This window comes from Hippocampus comes, unplaced genomic scaffold (genome assembly GCF_001891065.2).
Source record: "Hippocampus comes isolate QL1 unplaced genomic scaffold, H_comes_QL1_v1.1 scaffold254, whole genome shotgun sequence".
In the NCBI taxonomy this organism is placed as follows: domain Eukaryota; kingdom Metazoa; phylum Chordata; class Actinopteri; order Syngnathiformes; family Syngnathidae; genus Hippocampus; species Hippocampus comes.
Window position 1 is genome coordinate 640,767 of NW_017805874.1, and position 18,483 is coordinate 659,249.

General features: G+C 39.7%; 2 protein-coding genes across 4 annotated transcripts in view; one reads left to right on the plus strand and one right to left on the minus strand.

Annotated features, from left to right (window-relative positions):
- Window positions 1-315: 315 nt before the first annotated feature.
- On the minus strand, window positions 316-6,710 carry commd8 (COMM domain containing 8). The gene is made up of 5 exons (XM_019888834.1): window positions 6,603-6,710; window positions 5,652-5,807; window positions 5,398-5,550; window positions 1,894-2,049; window positions 316-718 (listed from the first exon to the last, which is right to left on the minus strand). Exons 1-5 carry the CDS (start codon window positions 6,645-6,647, stop codon window positions 698-700), a joined length of 531 nt encoding a protein of 176 aa, XP_019744393.1. The 5' UTR covers window positions 6,648-6,710; the 3' UTR covers window positions 316-697.
- An 87-nt stretch (window positions 6,711-6,797) lies between these two features.
- Window positions 6,798-18,483, plus strand: part of atp10d (ATPase phospholipid transporting 10D) — a 95,655-nt gene continuing 83,969 nt past the window's right edge. For all 3 annotated transcript variants that reach the window (XM_019888830.1, XM_019888833.1, XM_019888832.1), the window contains exon 1: window positions 6,798-7,182. The gene's annotated coding sequence lies outside the window, so the exon portion shown is untranslated. The remainder of the gene's footprint in view (window positions 7,183-18,483) is intronic.

Consider the following 18,483-nt stretch of genomic DNA (forward strand, 5'->3'; position numbering starts at 1 on the left):
TCGTTGCTGAGAAGTGTTATTTGGGCCACATAATGTGAGTGAAGTGATTTGAAGGCAGTGTAACTGCAAATCAATCGCTAATTTGACCAGACGCAATCACAACAGCAACATGATCTGGAAATGCTTCTTAATTTAAAAAATGAGAGTGACGAGAAAATTAGTTTCGCTCTCTGCCAGCTCCCGTACTTGGCTTCTTTCTGTTCCCTCGGTTTCATCTATATTGACATAAGAAATGTGCTCAATGAATTTACAATTTTCATTTATCTTTGATGATGTTCTGAATTTTTCTTTTTTGTTGGGATATTGTGAAAAATGAAGTTTTACAATCACATTTCTGCTTTCCGCCTTTGGGTGAACTTGTCAGAGCTTCGCAGTAGTTTTTTTTACGTCAACAGTCAATGATAGAAATACAATTAAGAGCAGTTCAACAAGCGCACCTGATGTTTTGTCACTTAGGGCTGAGACCTTTTAAACATTGCCTGCAAGTTGAGCGTGTGCATTTTGGCAGACACTTTCGTACTAGGGATACAAAATTTCAGTGGCTGCCCGTTTGTTTGGTCCCCAACTGACTGACGCATGCGCAGGTGTTCTTGTGCGAGTCAGTTCTTGAAAAGGTTCACCCCGTTGATAGCATCCATCCTTACTTGACTGTCTCTTTGGAGGTGTGACGAGGATCAATATTTCTTCAACTGTTCCATTATTTCAACTGGAGTAGTACCTGCATTAAAAAAAAAAAAAGTTCAGGTCTGAACTGATCAACCATTACTTAAGCTGGATTTACACAAAATCTCCATCTTTCTGCTCTCAAGATGTACAATTCAGATATGTGCTATGGCAGGAAAAAAAAGGAATGCAATATGATAGCTTTAAGCACAAGCAGGACGACTCCAAATGCGGACAAACATTTGAAACAGTCAACGATGGAATTGGATCTTTACAGATTTTTTTTTTTGTTAAATATAGATTTTGGGGAATCGGGGAGTACAAGTCCCCCCCAACTTCCCATGGAAAATGGACAGTGAATGGTCATCATTTTTTGTTTTTTAAATGCATTTGGTTAGATTTTTTTTTCCTCGTTTTTTTCTTCCCCCGCCAGATGCATTTCAATGGGTGTCATGTTTACATGGATTTTCACTCTTCGCGGGCCAACTTGTTCCTTATCGCCCCCACTGTCCGACTCTGATATGTGTCAACACCAGTGCAGGATCGAGACACAAATTGGATATACTCTGTTTATCTGAGTTGCCCATTACTGAACAACACCGATCGCAGATGATGTGTCGACCTAAACAACACAAGTAAGTACGTTTATGAAAAGAGCTTCTGTAAATATAAACGACAGTGCAACCATGATCTAAATTTATCAGTGGTCCTATGTGACATCACAACAGCAATGGTGAAACATTGCGGCGCCCTCCCTCATTTAAATTTCCCAGGCCCTGGTTATGTGGTTATCAAAACCCTAAATTGTCCATAGTTGTGAATAGGAACTGTTTTCGTGATCCTCTCTTTTACGGTTGCTGTAAAAGGTGGCTTTTTCCTGTTTTTTTCCCTCTGGCATCGCAGATGGAAAGTGCCAGGCCAAAGCTTACTTAAGTACAGGCAAACGTTTGTAGGCGCGCTGCAAAAGCGGCCTTATAACCGACTGGTAATCAGTCCACGGTGTATTGATGAATATATTGTAACTAATACATATTCAAATTGAGGAACGCAAAATGTGAGTGTAGATTTCAGCACCATGTAAGTCTAAGATGTCAATCAGAATGTGAAACTTGAACTGAAATGAAAAATGAATGAATTGAAAATAGATTTTGAATAGCATGAGCAAATGTGTCCAAACCTTTGCCTTGTGAAACAACCAGTGAAGGAGGCCAATGTGCAGTGTTGGTTTACCTTATTAGCGGCGTCCAGTGACGAGATGAGTGTATTAAGTTCCTCTTTGTTCATCTCCATGGAAAAAGAGTTGAGGGTTCCGTTCTCTCTTACATCCAGACTAAGACTTAACAGAGGAGTCTGAAGAGCTGAAATCTTGTCACTGGACAGCGCCAACTAGAGGTAGGGGGAGGTACAGGAATGCAAATAAAATCAACTGCTTGTTTCCATGACAACCATATATACAGTATTCATGATACCATTTCCAAACTTTGGGTCACGTCCAGGTTTTTATTGTGTCACAAAATGTCTGTAATCTTGCTATCATAGCTTTGATTGACCCTTTTGTCCATCCATCCATCCTTTTTCCAGTCCGCTTGATCCTCACAAGGGTCGCGGATGGTGCTGGAGCCTGTCCCAGCCGTCTTCGGGCAGTAGGCGGGGGACACCCTGAACCAGTTGCCAGGCAATCGCAGGGCACACAGAGACGAACAACCATCCGCGCTCACACTGACACCTAGGAACAATTTGGAGTGTTCAATCAGATTGCCATGCATGTTTTTAGAATGTGGGAGGAAACTGGAGTACCCAGAGAAAACCCACGCAGGAACGGGGAGAACATGCAAACTCCACACAGGGAAGCGGGAGCCAGAATCAAACCCTACACCTCTGCACTGTGAGATCGACGCAGCTAACCACCGGACCACCCTGACCCTTTTGTATTTGAAGGATATTCTGTTTGGATGAGTGCCACTCGGTGGGCCGATACCCGGTTTGATGGTTTACTCTGGTTAATCAAAGTCAAGGTTTCTGCAAAAACTGTGCGTCACCGGTAATGAGCTTTTTTTTTTTTTTTTTTTGGAAGCAATTTCGAAGTATGGCACACCCTGCTGCAATACGATTGGTTATCTGCAAAGAAGTGACCGTCACGAACTCTACGAGTCGCCTCTTTTAAGTTAAGGACAAGATGCCCGCCACATTTATTTTTTTTCTCCTTCCCATGTGAGCAGAGAGTGAAAGTGTGAGGGGTCACACACACACATCCACTCAGAGGAGAGGAAATAAGAGATTTAGCCACTGTGCTAACTAACTCTGGCATAATTACAAGCAATGGTCCATCTATAAATTTGTAAATCGCGCCCCTTATTGTACTTCCTGAATGGAGCGGTTGGCATGGCACCTGCGGCATCTCGTCGGAGGTGAGTGTGAATCTACGTGTGTCAATGTAGATTTCAAACCACAGAAGAAACTGAGTGTGCACCCTCGTTCACACAACTGAAACTGTGATGGAAATGGGAATGGTGTTGTGTCCTCTTTGTCGAACAAACTGTGGAAATGAAAGAATGAGTGTAGAAATGTAATGTGTGTGTGTGTGTGTGTGTGTGTGTGTGTGTGTGTGTGTGGTGCGCACCACTGTCACCACGTGCACAGAGAGGGTGAAAGCAGAGTGCATCTTAAAGGGAACATTGCTTACATTAACAAATGAAGGAAATGTTTGTTTACTCTCAAGGTGTCTTCATTTTTGTTTCAACATTTGTACCAGTGGGAGAAGTCTACTTTGAGTAGTATAAAGAACATTTGTCTAATTCCTTGTGAGCTGGTCCTCAGCTCATAAATGCACAGCTATGAACCTTCTGGATTCAAGGCTCAAGAGTAACTTTTTTTTTTTTTTTTAACACTAGGAGCGTTTTTTTTTTTTTGCAATTATTTTTTAGCAAGTTGGAGATTTAGTGGGTGGTGCTAGTGGCGCAATGGATAGGGTGAAGATGATGGGTTTGACTCCTGGCTAGCTTGTGTGATTTTTGGCGGCCCGGAGATCGAGTGGTGAGCACGTCGACCTCACAGTGCAGAGGTCGTGGATTCGATCCAGGCTCCGCCTTCCTAAGTGGAGTTTGCATGTTCTCATCGTGTCTGCGTGGGTTTTCTCTGGGAACTCCATTTTCCAATCCGCTTTATCCTCACAAGGGTGGCGGGGGGGTGCTGGAGCCTATCCCAGCCGTCTTCGGGAAATAGGCGGGGGACACCCTGAACCGGTTGCCAGCCAATCGCAGGGCACACAGAGACGAACAACCATCCACACTCACACCTAGGGACAATTTTGAGTGTTCAATCAGCCTGTTATGCATGTTTTTGGAATGTGGGAGGAAACCTGAGTCAGCGGAGAAAACCCACGCAGACCTGGGGAGAACATGCAAACTCCACACAGGGAGGCCCGAGCCGGAATAGAACCCTGCACCTCTGCACTGTGAGGTTGATGCGCTAACCAGTGGACCGCCGGGCCGCCACAAAAATGCTCAAAAAGACTAAATTAAAAAATGTACTGGTTGCGCTGCCGCGGGTAGATGAAAATGACAACATTTAGAGGCAGTCTGGAGGGCAGTGTATTATGACACATGCTAAAATACTCACTACTCCAGTGAAGTAGCATTAATGTTTATGAACGCCTTTTTTGTTAAATTATTAATGTTTTTGATTGAAGAAATGCTAAGTTTAAACTGAAATGTATATTTGTGTTTGAAATTGCTGCATAGAAAATGCTTTGAGACAAGAAAATAGTTTGCTGCTATGAGCGTTATGAATTCAAGAAACACTAACTGTTGATTAGGTAAAAACCAAGCCAACCATTTCGAAACCAATTGGTTGTTGGTTATTTAGTGAAGTGTATTATTTTCACTTTTGCATTCATAATTGCTCTTTAATCAAGCAAAAATGAAATGTAACTTGGAATTTTCAGGAAGACACTGAAACACTAAAAGATGCAATAGCTATAGCCCCATGTTACATTGTCATATTTTTATGAAGAAAACTCTTGTTTCAGCTCCTTGGGATTAACTGCAAAAAATAATTGCGCCTTAAAATTACAAAATAGCTCCTCAAATGAAGTCACAGATTAACAAAACAAAGAAAAAAGTTCTTTTGAGCCTTGGATGCATTTCTTTATGTACCAATTATCAATAGGTTGTTCAAAAAATAAAACAGATTGTGTTCAATGGAAGAAAATGCTGTTTTTATTGACACAACTATTGAAAAAAAAATGGACATTTTTTTAACTTGAACTTTGATTCTGCAATATTTTTGCTCACAGTTATGCCGAATTGACACATTATTGGCATGCATTTTTGCCTTTTGTAAGCCACCTGCCATAGGTTACATAAAGTAAGCAGTAATTCTCTAAGACGTCAAAGTACTTTTGTCAAACCTTTTGCATTAATAGAAAAAAGATTTGTATTTCAAGAATGTTATGTTTCTAATCCAAGATTAAAGGTGTTCATTTCCATTCATAATTGCAGGACAAATAAGAATGTAACAATGTTACAAAAACTTTGGATACTGCCTGAAGGTTTTTTTGAGGTGTGACAGCCTTGATGCCGGACATATTTTTATGTTCATCCATCCATCCATCCATTACATGAACAGACAGTATTTGACTGTATATCTTGTTCACACACACAAAAAAAAAGAAACTTTATTCGTGTCCTATTTACAGGACACAGACATAGTGAACGAAGCAAAGCGTTTATTCACCTTCAGCTGCCAGTCAAAGTCCTGTAACATAGCAGAGGAGATTGCGTGGGTTCTAGTCAACAGAGCATGGCAAATCTCTTCCCGTCGTGATCTCAGTACGTTGAGCACAGCCTCTGAGTGGCTGCTACTCAACTCAGACAGGCGAATCATCACCTGAACACAACCAGGAGGAAACACTGGAAATCTGACTTGGAAATACAAGAGTTTCTCACCACCACAGTTCGTGTGTCGACTGTCCCTTAATGTGCTCTCACCTCCTCGTCAGAGCTGTTGTTCCCTACGGACAGCCGGAAGACCGCTGTCAAAGAGTTGGTAATCTCCAGCCACTCCTCCAGGCTCCAGGTGGCATTGTAGTCCCCTTTGCGAGGAGGTTCTCGGCCACAGAGTCCATCCACTACCCTGTGACAAAGCTGCAGACGCGCAGGACTGTAAGGCTATGTGTCATGGTTGAAAGTGTGAAACAGCAGCTCAGGCTTGTTAAGTACATAATTTTCATTCTTTGATCGGGGAGGGGGAGGGGGGGGGGACTTTCACATGATGACCTGAACAAAGATTTGATAGCAATATGAAGTCAAAGTCTGGATGCTCTCAGATATTCGTTATATATTAATAGAAAGCCTACATTTGCAAATAAAATATGGCTGCCATTCACAGGTTGACCAGTGTTGACGGATGCAAAAAAACAAACAAATAAAAAACATATCATTGAATACGCACCACATTCGGTGACATTTTTCATTAAGGAACTCATACAGTACTTCTTCAAAGTTTCACACAGATTTATATTCACCTGCGCACATCAAAATAAAAGTATCGCATTCTTGACGTTTTAGTTCGACTTCCTGAAGCTGCAGAAATTGTTTGGCCAGATGCGCTGTCAATCTTTACGTTCATCCATGAGGTCAGTGGTTTAGGAAAAAAATGAGCACCATCAGGAATAAATTAGCACCAAACAACAAACTCTGTTGCTCATTTGAGAACTACACCAAAATGTTTATGTGCAACTATTAACAATTTTTCTTGCGTTCCGACGTGTGGATCAAACGCCTTTTTGTTCGGCAAACCCAGTTTGCAGTTAGCATTGCGTCAACGTTCTATTCAGTTTAAAATTCATTCACGTGGTTTGATTGCTCAGAAAGCGTTCACCATCAACAATCTTTAAACGTGTTGCTGTCCACATAAATAAGACACTTATTTGCACTTACTTGAAGACACTCCGAAAGGGACAAGGTGTTTAGTTGAACCACCATAATTTTCCCAGTTCAGCTTCTTTTTCGTCAGCTGACACACGGCGATAGTCACGTGACTGCGTCATGAGGCATTGAAATGCATTGTGTATAAATGAAAATCAATATAATCAACGACTAGTTTGTTTGTTTCATCTCACCACACTCATTGTTATTGTTAACGCGTTGCAAGCCTTGAGTGAGCACGACAAATAATAGCGCGATAATGTATTTTAAACCCCAACCACGACGTCAAAAGATAATACGAAATGAAATGTTAATATCACTTTCATCCCATCCTTTAAATATTTTATTGTAATTATAGATTTGGAAACGCAAGCTTCGATAACGGGATGTTGCGACACTTCCCTTGGAAGGAAGCGGAAGGGGAACAGAATGTGGGTGAGAGGATTATACATTGCCGCCGGTGTGTTCAACTGCTCGTTTTTTTTTATTTGGAGAAATAAACAAGTCCTGTAATGGTACCGATGAAGTGAACTAACTGAGGCGTCCACTGTGAATCAAACCGCCAATTCCTCATTTGGACATTAAAAACAGGGTAAGTCTATCATGGGATGACAGCCGGTCCCTTAGTGTGTGTGCGTGTGTGCGTGCGCGCGTGCATGGTTGTTTCATTGTGATGCATCAAGTACACACGCAAATGAACCATAACTACAGTGTGCCTTTTTGATTTGCGGCAATATAAAACATTTACAGTTTTCCCATGACACGACAAACCTTTTCGAGTTAAACAGAGACTATTGGGAATGTCAAAGATCAATGTGTTGTTTGTTGACAGCACTTTGCTAGATTCCAATTTAATAAATAAGATATCATAAGATATCCTTTATTTGTCCCACACTGGGGAAATTTACAGTCTACAGCAGCAATTTTGGGGGGGTAGAAAGAATTTACGTAATTATCCATTACACTGTAGACTTTACAATTCAGGGGTGTCAAGCTCATTTCACATTGTGGGCCACATACGGCCTTAGTCGATGTCAAGTGGGCAGGACCATTAAAATTATACCATACTCTGCTATAAATAACCAAAATATCATGTCTTTCCTTTGTTTTGGTATAAAGAAGCACAAGAACATGAGGAAAATGTTGAAATTTAATGAACAAATCTTTGACAAAACATTTCATGAAGCACCTTAGATTTCCTTAGACAAATGTGCAATTCACTTTTATTATTCACATATATGCATTGCAACTGATCCCACTGATTTGTACAAAGGTATAAACCTTTAACAAGTAATTGGTATTGAAAAATATAATAATGCACTTTAATATTAAACGATATTTATAAAGAAAGGAATTTTTAAACCATTTACACTTGTGCATATAAAATCGAAATGTCATCCTTGCCTACACTTTACAAATTAAAGAAAGTGTTACAAATGACTTGATTCTCTGTTTCAATTGGCAGTCTAAATCTGTTGATAGGTCAGAAATCCACTCTGCTATCGTATTCCTTTTCAGGCTAATACTGGTAAAACCTTGTCGCTTCTCGGGACATACAAGCTCAGCCGCCTTCATCATGCATCGTTTAACAAAGTCACAATCGGAAGCTTTGACGCCAATGCTAATTCGCTAGCAATTAGGTAGCTGGCTTTTATTGCTGCGGCTCTGTATGAAAGGTGACTGCTGTTTCCTCAGACCTGCCTGCAGTTTGTTGATCTTATCTCCTCAGTTTTCCTTGCAAGCCATCAAAATTTTCACTGGGAAGAGTCTCGTAGTGGTGTCGAAAATTATATTCCTTCAATACCGAAACCTGTTGCAAACACACCAAGCACAAAGGTTTTCCGTGCATTTCTATAAATAAATAGGACGTGGTCCATTTTTCATTGATAATTCTACACTCCGTATCTACTTTTCTCTGTTTGGATAATGACATTTTGGCTAATGAGGGTGTAGGGGAGGGGTCGATACTAGGGTAGAAACAACATCGAAACAAGCAACAGATGGGGCATTGATCCCGTCTGCTGTGTTGGTTCTGTCTCAGTGACAGACTGAGACTGCTGTTGTCTTCTTCTCTCATCAAAACAGTGGATAATCCATGAATTGCATGTTATTAAAAATATTCATTCGTGTCTTTTATGCATTTTTTCACTTTTAAATCATCCTGCAGGCCTGATCGAACCTCCTAGGGGCCGCATGTTTGACACCACTGCATTACATCTTTGGAAACAGGGGCGGGAAGCAGCTGTCAACAATGGTCATGAGCAATAGATTAATCCAGTGCTTCTCAAATAGTGGAGCAATGCCAGGGTTTTCGTGTGTTTTTTTTCACCGAAGAAAATAGAATAAATTGTAATTGCACATCCACTAGAGCAGTTGGCAGTGGCAGCCTCAAAATGTCAGAGACTGCACAGAGAGTATTAGCTCAATGGTTTAGAGCAGATGTGACAAAAGAAAGTCACCCGAAATATGTCGAGGCATATGAAACACTTGGCTTCAGTGTGACTACAGTGGGAGACGTACGAGTCAAAAAATGCCAGCTGCCGACAGCAGGAAGCAAAATAAATCAAGGCGCCAGACATTACACCTCAATCATGCTGATAAGCCGCTGGAAAAGTTGTGCACTGCAAAATGTGCTCATCGAATCCATCAATTCTGACATCCTCATTTTGAGTTTAAAAAAAAAAAAAGTTTTCAAGACTAAAGTGTTTTATATCATGGGCTCCTGAGTTAATGTTGATGAACTGAATTTGAATTTGTTATTATTTATTGCTATTGTCAAGCTCATTTCACATTGTGGGCCACATACGGCCTTAGTCGATGTCAAGTGGGCAGGACCATTAAAATTATACCATACTCTGCTATAAATAACCAAAATATCATGTCTTTCCTTTGTTTTGGTATAAAGAAGCACAAGAACATGAGGAAAATGTTGAAATTTAATGAACAAATCTTTGACAAAACATTTCATGAAGCACCTTAGATTTCCTTAGACAAATGTGCAATTCACTTTTATTATTCACATATATGCATTGCAACTGATCCCACTGATTTGTACAAAGGTATAAACCTTTAACAAGTAATTGGTATTGAAAAATATAATAATGCACTTTAATATTAAACGATATTTATAAAGAAAGGAATTTTTAAACCATTTACACTTGTGCATATAAAATCGAAATGTCATCCTTGCCTACACTTTACAAATTAAAGAAAGTGTTACAAATGACTTGATTCTCTGTTTCAATTGGCAGTCTAAATCTGTTGATAGGTCAGAAATCCACTCTGCTATCGTATTCCTTTTCAGGCTAATACTGGTAAAACCTTGTCGCTTCTCGGGACATACAAGCTCAGCCGCCTTCATCATGCATCGTTTAACAAAGTCACAATCGGAAGCTTTGACGCCAATGCTAATTCGCTAGCAATTAGGTAGCTGGCTTTTATTGCTGCGGCTCTGTATGAAAGGTGACTGCTGTTTCCTCAGACCTGCCTGCAGTTTGTTGATCTTATCTCCTCAGTTTTCCTTGCAAGCCATCAAAATTTTCACTGGGAAGAGTCTCGTAGTGGTGTCGAAAATTATATTCCTTCAATACCGAAACCTGTTGCAAACACACCAAGCACAAAGGTTTTCCGTGCATTTCTATAAATAAATAGGACGTGGTCCATTTTTCATTGATAATTCTACACTCCGTATCTACTTTTCTCTGTTTGGATAATGACATTTTGGCTAATGAGGGTGTAGGGGAGGGGTCGATACTAGGGTAGAAACAACATCGAAACAAGCAACAGATGGGGCATTGATCCCGTCTGCTGTGTTGGTTCTGTCTCAGTGACAGACTGAGACTGCTGTTGTCTTCTTCTCTCATCAAAACAGTGGATAATCCATGAATTGCATGTTATTAAAAATATTCATTCGTGTCTTTTATGCATTTTTTCACTTTTAAATCATCCTGCAGGCCTGATCGAACCTCCTAGGGGCCGCATGTTTGACACCACTGCATTACATCTTTGGAAACAGGGGCGGGAAGCAGCTGTCAACAATGGTCATGAGCAATAGATTAATCCAGTGCTTCTCAAATAGTGGAGCAATGCCAGGGTTTTCGTGTGTTTTTTTTTCACCGAAGAAAATAGAATAAATTGTAATTGCACATCCACTAGAGCAGTTGGCAGTGGCAGCCTCAAAATGTCAGAGACTGCACAGAGAGTATTAGCTCAATGGTTTAGAGCAGATGTGACAAAAGAAAGTCACCCGAAATATGTCGAGGCATATGAAACACTTGGCTTCAGTGTGACTACAGTGGGAGACGTACGAGTCAAAAAATGCCAGCTGCCGACAGCAGGAAGCAAAATAAATCAAGGCGCCAGACATTACACCTCAATCATGCTGATAAGCCGCTGGAAAAGTTGTGCACTGCAAAATGTGCTCATCGAATCCATCAATTCTGACATCCTCATTTTGAGTTTAAAAAAAAAAAAAGTTTTCAAGACTAAAGTGTTTTATATCATGGGCTCCTGAGTTAATGTTGATGAACTGAATTTGAATTTGTTATTATTTATTGCTATTATTTAATTTAATTTTCAGAATGAAATAGTCCAATAAGTTCGTCAAAAATATTAACTGTTTAAACAAGGATTTTTTTTTCAGGCAAATTGATGCACATAAAATATTTTGAGTTTCAGATGAAAAAACAATGTTAATAAAGTTATTCTTTGCTGTCAGTTGAACTATATTTCTTTTTTTTTCTTTTATTTAATGTTAATAAGGATGCAATGAAATGCAGAGGTTTACTGATAACAGTTTTATTGACAAATGATATTGATAGTGGTGGCAGAGAATCGGGGGGACGTGAATTGTTTTCTTCCTGTTAGTGGGGGCGTAACAGAAAATAATTGAGACGCAATGGATTAATCTAATATGCTATAGTATGTGCATTTGATTTGTCGAGCACGGTACTTTGATGAATTTGGCATTTCTTCATTTCGCCAAAGTGGACTCCAACATTGCTACTCTTCTCTCAACGGAGAAAACCCCTACATTGGCTTGCTGAAAAAACTGACAAGGCACAAAGCTTCTGGGAGAATCTCCTTTGTACAGAGCGGAACTGACCGTCGGGCGTACTGGGCAGATTTCCGGTGTGCCAGTGTCCTCAGAGGATGTGGTGCAATTAATTTATTTTTGTTACATTTATTTGCAATGTTTTTCCTCATTGTTTTTGTCCAAAAGCTCAGCCCTCAAAGCAGAGGGAACTTTAAACAGCTGAAAGAGTTAACAGTAAAATGTACCAATCAATGCTGCTAGCAGAGATATGTGGTTGCCTCAATGTGAGTGTCTAACGGGTTTTGAGTCTCTTCACGAAATGACTATAGGAGAGTTTCCTCTGGACTGGAAACTCTTAGAATGGCTCAGGCGTGCCCTCCAGCTCGTGCTTTAATTCCTGCTGTGCCAGTAGCGTTCTGAGCAGCTTCCAATAACAAACAACTCATCCCAACTCAACATGAATTATATAGTACTTTAAAACAACTATTGCTGCATACCAAGTGCTATACATGAAATAAAAATCTGTCATAAAATAACAAGAAGAGTGAAAACAGTACAGTGGTACCTCTACTTAGAACATTTCTTTATACGAGATTTTTAAATTACGAAAATATTGCCTCTTGTTGCCAAAAAAAATTTCAAAATATGAAAGGTAAAAATACAGTATGGGCTGCTCTCGCAGCTCTGAGTTTCCTGAACGCAACACACGTAGAGCTGCCCCGCCATTGGCTATTACCGAGCATCATATTGCCATCCCATTGGGTAAGAGGGACCTCTAATGTATGTATCTATGAATGAATGAATGAATAAATACTTTATTGTCAATGCACACTTGTTACAACGATATTTTGCAGGAGCCCCCCCCCCCCAAGTGTATCGTGAAATATAAAAAAAGTATATAAGTATAAATACATTGCACTCCCCGAGACCGACCCACAATCACATACACACGTTTAAAAATTGAGATTTAACATTATGAATGGATTTTTTTAAATTTTGACTATACACTGTTCAAAGAAGGGTTGAAGTAGTTGTTCTAGCAAAATATATTAATTTGTATGAATCAGACAATGACATGAGGACATGTAAAATATTCGGCACTAATTAAAATACAGTCAAAGTTGTCTTACAAAATTATATGAATCAAACATTAACATGACACTATATGGACGATTTCGGACCTAACTGCAGATACAGTCGGTGATATCATGAGGTACAGGTATATAGTAAAATTGCACTCCCATAGCCCTACACATTCACATGCACACAATTTAAGAATTTAGATTCAACAGCCTGACTGCCCAGGGATAGAAAGTGTTTCTGTGTCTGTTGGTCCAGCTTCTCATGACTCTATATCTCCTGCCCGAGGGCAGGAGGTTGAAGAAGCACCTGCCAGGGTGGGATGGATCAGTCAGGATTTTCTTTGCCCTTTGTAGCCCCCTTGAGTTCGCAATGTCATCCAGGGATGGCAGGGGGCAGCGATGATTTTTTGTGCCGCCTTTATGACTCTTTGCAGAGCATTCCTGTCCTTGGCCATGCAGCCGGCATACCATGCTGTGATGCCATACGCCAATACGCTCTCCACTGTGGAGCGGTCGAATGTGTGTCGCAGGTGTGCCCCCGTCTGGCATTTTTTCAGCAATCTCAAGAAGTGCAGCCTCTGTTGCGCTTTCCCGACCAAAGCATCCGTGTTGGTGTGCCATTTGAGGTCATCCTCTACATGCACACCCAGGAACTTGAACGTCGAGACCTTCTCCACACAGACACCGCCTATCTGTAGTGGGGAGGGGTCTGCTCTCTTCCTCCTCCAGTCCATCACCATCTCCTTTGTTTTGCTGGTGTTCAGTAGCGAGTTGTTTGATGAACACCAGCCTACGAGTCTCTGTACCTCCTCCCTGTACGCCGTCTCATCGCCATCGGAAAGGAGACCCACCAATGTGGTGTCATCGGCAAATTTCATGATGACATTTGAGTCATACATGGGGGTACAGTCATGTGTGTACAGCGTAAACAGGAAGGGGCTCAGCACACAGCCCTGGGGGGAGCCCGTGCTGAGTGTCAGTGTGGAGGATGTGTGGGGCCCCACCCTCACAGTCTGTGGTCGATCTGTCAGAAAGCTTCTTATCCATTTGCAGGTGGGGAATGGGTAGTCCAGGTCCTACAACTTTGTGATGAGAATGTCCGTCAGGATAGTATTGAATGCTGAACTAAAATCCACAAAAAGCACCCTGACATAGCTTCCTTGCTTCTCTCCATGGCTCGCGGCAGCGTGAACAAAGGTGGAGATGGCATCAGCTATTGATCTATTTTGTCTGTAGGCAAACTGATGCTGGTCAAAGTTCTGTGGGAGGCGTGATTTTAGGTGGCGAAGAACTAGCCTCTCAAGACATTTTATGTCCACTGGGGTCAGTGCCACTGGTCTGTAATCATTCAGGCTGCTGATGGTATGTTTCTTGGGGACAGGTATGATGGTAGCTGCTTTTCAGGCATGATGGGACGGTGGCCTGTGCCAGGGAGGAGTTGAAGATCTGTGTTAGGATCCCTGTCAGTTGGTCCGTGTGGACAGATAAATACAGTAGATAGATATGTGTCTATGCAGCGTCCTCGTCATTCGCCCCTCTGGACACGAGGTGTTCCGATAGTTATACGTTAAAGTGAATCACCATGGACGTTTTCGACGGATTGTTCAAAGTCGACAAAAGCAAACATCCTTGGATCAGTTCTTGACAAAACACCAGGCAAAAACCACTTCTGAGAGAGAACATAGACTAAAGAGCTCAAAAAAATGAAGACACAGTTAAAAGTTAAATGACCATCATTTTAATTCTTTTTTTACATTTGTTTGTTTGTTTGTTTATTGGTTATTGAACATAAAAGCATATACAGTAATTAATTGACAGAAAGTAAGTAAGAAAGTAAAATAGAAAAAAAGGAAAAAAGAAAACAGTCATCTTACAACACGTCAAAAAAACCTATCTAGTCCTATCTGAAGTTATGTTTTCATATATAAATAGATCATTTTTATATCAATCATAAAAGAAATAAGTCTCCATAAAAGCTCATACTTTTACCCTTATCCGTGCAATACTTATCTATTTTACAACTTTTGGTTTGTATCGGGATTATACACATACACACCCTAGCACTTTTATATGTCGATTTTTTTCTTGTATTCATAATGGATATTGCAGTACATTACTCAATTTATTCACTTAATTCTGATTTATTATTATATTTAATGAATGTTTCGGATTTATAACCTTAACTCTGATTGATGTAGTTTTTTTTGTACTATTCTCTTGAATTTGCTTTTGAACTCAGCAAGCGGTTTACTCATTTTAAGGTCCGTTGCAAAATTATTCCACAGATTAACGCCTATTACAGATACACCTATCTGGTTGATGTTAGTTCTTGTTTTGGATTTTTTGTATAGGTTGGTACCTCTTAAATCAGGGGTCCCCAACCTTTTTTGCCCCACGGACCGGTTTATGTCAGACAATATTTTCAGGGACCGGCATTTAAGGTGTGGCGGATTAATACAACAAAATAATATGGTATGAGCTGCATGAAAACTCTGGTGTTTTCAAAATATAATAATAAACACAAGGAGCGTCTAATCTGGCCGCAATACTCTGGTATTATGGTAATGTTTAATGCCTTTAAAATACAATACAACGCAAATTCAAAGTGCATGAAAATGACGACTCACCACAGCCCCGAGCTTGATTTTCTGCAACCAGACGGTCCCATCTCGGGGTAATAGGAGACAATGACACCTCAAGTGTGTAGATTATGTCCAGTCTACTTCGTAATTTTGTTTTAGTCGCCGTTGCTGCAAAAAAAAAAAAAAAACACCTCACACAGGTAGGATGTCGGAAATAGCAACAGTGCTATTGTTGTGATCTCAGTATTCAGCCATAACTTTAATCCAGTTGTCTCGAACGTACTTTTAAGGCCGCCGTCATTTGCGATCTCCAGCAGTTTTTTTTTTTACTCATTTTGCGAGCTCCAGCATTTTGTTATTAGCGTAATCGGTCACGTGACGGAAAAGTGTGGCTTGACGTGAGTCAAGCGTGACACAGACGGATGCAACGGAGAATCCGGTAATTTTTCAAAATCAAACATCTTTCGCATTCCGAAACAAATAAAACGGAATTAAGGCAAGTTCTTTCTGTGCGGCGCGGTACCAAATGCCCTGCGGACCGGTACCAGTCTGCGGACCGGCGGTTTGGGACCCCTGTCTTAAATCATAGCAGCTTTCTCGAATCAGCGCAGGTTGCTGTGTGCTTTGTACATTAATTGGGCGATTTTGAAGTCAACCAGGTCATAAAATTTCATCGTGTTTAATTTGATAAATAGTGGATTTGTGGGTTGTGTATATTTTGATCTATTAATAATTCAGATTGCTTTTTTTTTGTTGTTTTAAAACAAGGAGTGTGTTTGTTTTACAGGTGCTTCCCCATATTTCCACACAGAAGGTCATATATGGTAGTAATAATGAAGAGTATAATGTATACAAAGAGCTCTTATTTAGCACATCCTTGGTTTTGGAGAGGATCCCGAAGGTTTTGGATATTTTTCCTTTAACGTTATCTATAAATGTGGCTTCCAACATAGTTTTGCATCTATTACTAATCCAAGGAAATTATTTTCATAAGTTCTTTCTATCTCAATTGACTTTACCGTAATTTTAGCTTGGTGTTTGATTGGTCTTGTGCCAAAAATAATTAACTTCGATTGTTTTAGAGTTAAGTGACAATTTATTCCTGTCGAACCATTTTTTAAATTTGTTTAATTAATTAATCCAAAGTTGTCAGGAGCTGTTTCAGATTTTCTCCAGAGCAGTAGAAATTTGTATCATCAGCAAGTAGGACACATTCAAGTTGTTTTGAGACCTTGCAGATATCATTTATATATAAACACAGACACATGAGGAACTCCCATGACTCATTTTCAGTCGATTCGATTTTTTATTGTTGAACTGCACATACTGATATCTGTTATCTAAATAACTTTTTATCCATTTATATGCTACACCTCTAATGCCCCATCTCTCTCATGTATTCAATAATATACTAAGATCTATGATGTCAAAAGCTTTTTTTAGATCTAGAAAAATCCCAACAGTAAATTCTTTGTTGTCTATATTAGTGGCTATTGCTTCCAAAAACTCCATTACTGCCATTCAGGTGGTCCCGTTTTTCCCTGACGCCATATTTATTTTCACTTAACAGCACATGTTTCTGTATTAAGTTATCAAGTCTGCTTGAAAATAATTTTTCTAATATTTTTGAGAATTGTGGTAATAGTGATGTTGGTCTATAATTTGTAAACAAATGTCTTTCTCCACTTTTATTAATTGGAATAACTTCAGCAATTTTCATTTTTGATGGAAAGATACCAGCTTTGAAAGACAGGTTGCATTTGTATGTGAAAGGTCGCACTACAAATTCTATAATCTGTTTTATTATTGTCATATCAATATTAAAGCAATCAGTTGACTTTTTATTTTTAAATGTTCTTACAATATTTGATAGTCTTCATGATTTACAGCAGTAATAAACATTGTGGAAGAGTTTTTTCCACTTATCTATTTCAAACAAGTTTGTTGGATCAGGAATTTGTTTTGCTAGGTTACTGCTGATATTAACAAAATACTCATTAAATTCAATTGCTATTTCTGCAGTTTTTTTCAATAATAGTATTATTGTCTTTAATAAAATACTCTGGATAATCTACTTTTTTCGGACTATTTCTGATTACGTGATTAAGTACTTTACATATTTCTTGTGTCTTGCTTTTATTCTGCTCTAATATTGCATGATAATGGTTTCTCTTACTGGTTCTTATAATATTTACGAATTTATTTTTATAGGTCCTACATTTTATTTCTGCCTCTTTAGTTCTCAATTTTATAAACGATTTAAAAATGTGTTTTTTCTTTTTACATGCATTTTTTTGTACTTACTTGGGTCTTTGTACTTTTTGGAGACATTTGCGTAGGTTTATTGTGTGCTTTGTAAATAAGATGACTATTTTGTCAAGTGTCAAGTGACTGTTTTGTCACATGATGCATAACTCTCATTTACTCTGCAATTACCTAATTGTAACATGCATTTGTTACATATTTCGATGCATTTTAATGCTTTTGGAAACATTCATGTCTGAATTTTTTTTTGGAGGGGGAGGGGCTTGGAACGGATTAGGGCAGGGCAGGGGAACCTATGGCTCGCGAGCCATATATGGCTCTTTTGATGATTGCATCTGGCTCGCAGATAAAAAAAAAAAAAAAATTCTCGCTTGTTTATTAATGCATCCATCGATCGATTTTTCACTGTTTATTTCCGGTTTGGGCTGCAGGTGGCTCCAGGAGCCATTTTGATTGGATGATACTAGCCAACGTTGCCGTTGCTGTGGAAACAGGTATACGCCCCCTTTTGAATCAACCCGCTCGGCCATTAGCTCAAAGCTAATCCTTAGCGAATAAGATGGCGAAAAGAAAAAAAGATGACAAGTTTGGTAGACTTCAGGACGAATGGACCGAAGGATTCGCCTTTGTGGAGAGAACGGGTTCTGCGGTGTGACTGATTTGCAACGTCAAAATACCATCGATGAAACGGTCGAATGCAGAGCGGCACTTTGACACGCCCCATGCTACGTTCGCATCAAAACACTGTGCGAGAGATAGCCGAAAGGAAGCGAGCAAGCTACTGAGCAGTGTGCAAGCTAGCCAGCAGTAACTTCGCGTATGGACCCGGCAAGATGACTTTCATTCCGATAGTTTTGCTGGATTTTTAGCAATCGTGAGGAACGGAAAACCATTCACATTAATGGTGAGTATTATCACAAAATTATTTT

What these genes read in the sequence shown, in the direction of transcription:
- commd8 (XM_019888834.1), bottom strand. Translation starts at nt 6,647, where the DNA reads ATGGTGGTTCAACTAAACACCTTGTCCCTTTCGGAGTGTCTTCAA. An exon ending in CCCTTTCGGAGTGTCTTCAA is followed by an intron (nt 5,808 to 6,602) that starts GTAAGTGCAAAT and finishes GCGCGTCTGCAG; the next exon opens with CTTTGTCACAGGGTAGTGGA. An exon ending in ACAACAGCTCTGACGAGGAG is followed by an intron (nt 5,551 to 5,651) that starts GTGAGAGCACAT and finishes GGTTGTGTTCAG; the next exon opens with GTGATGATTCGCCTGTCTGA.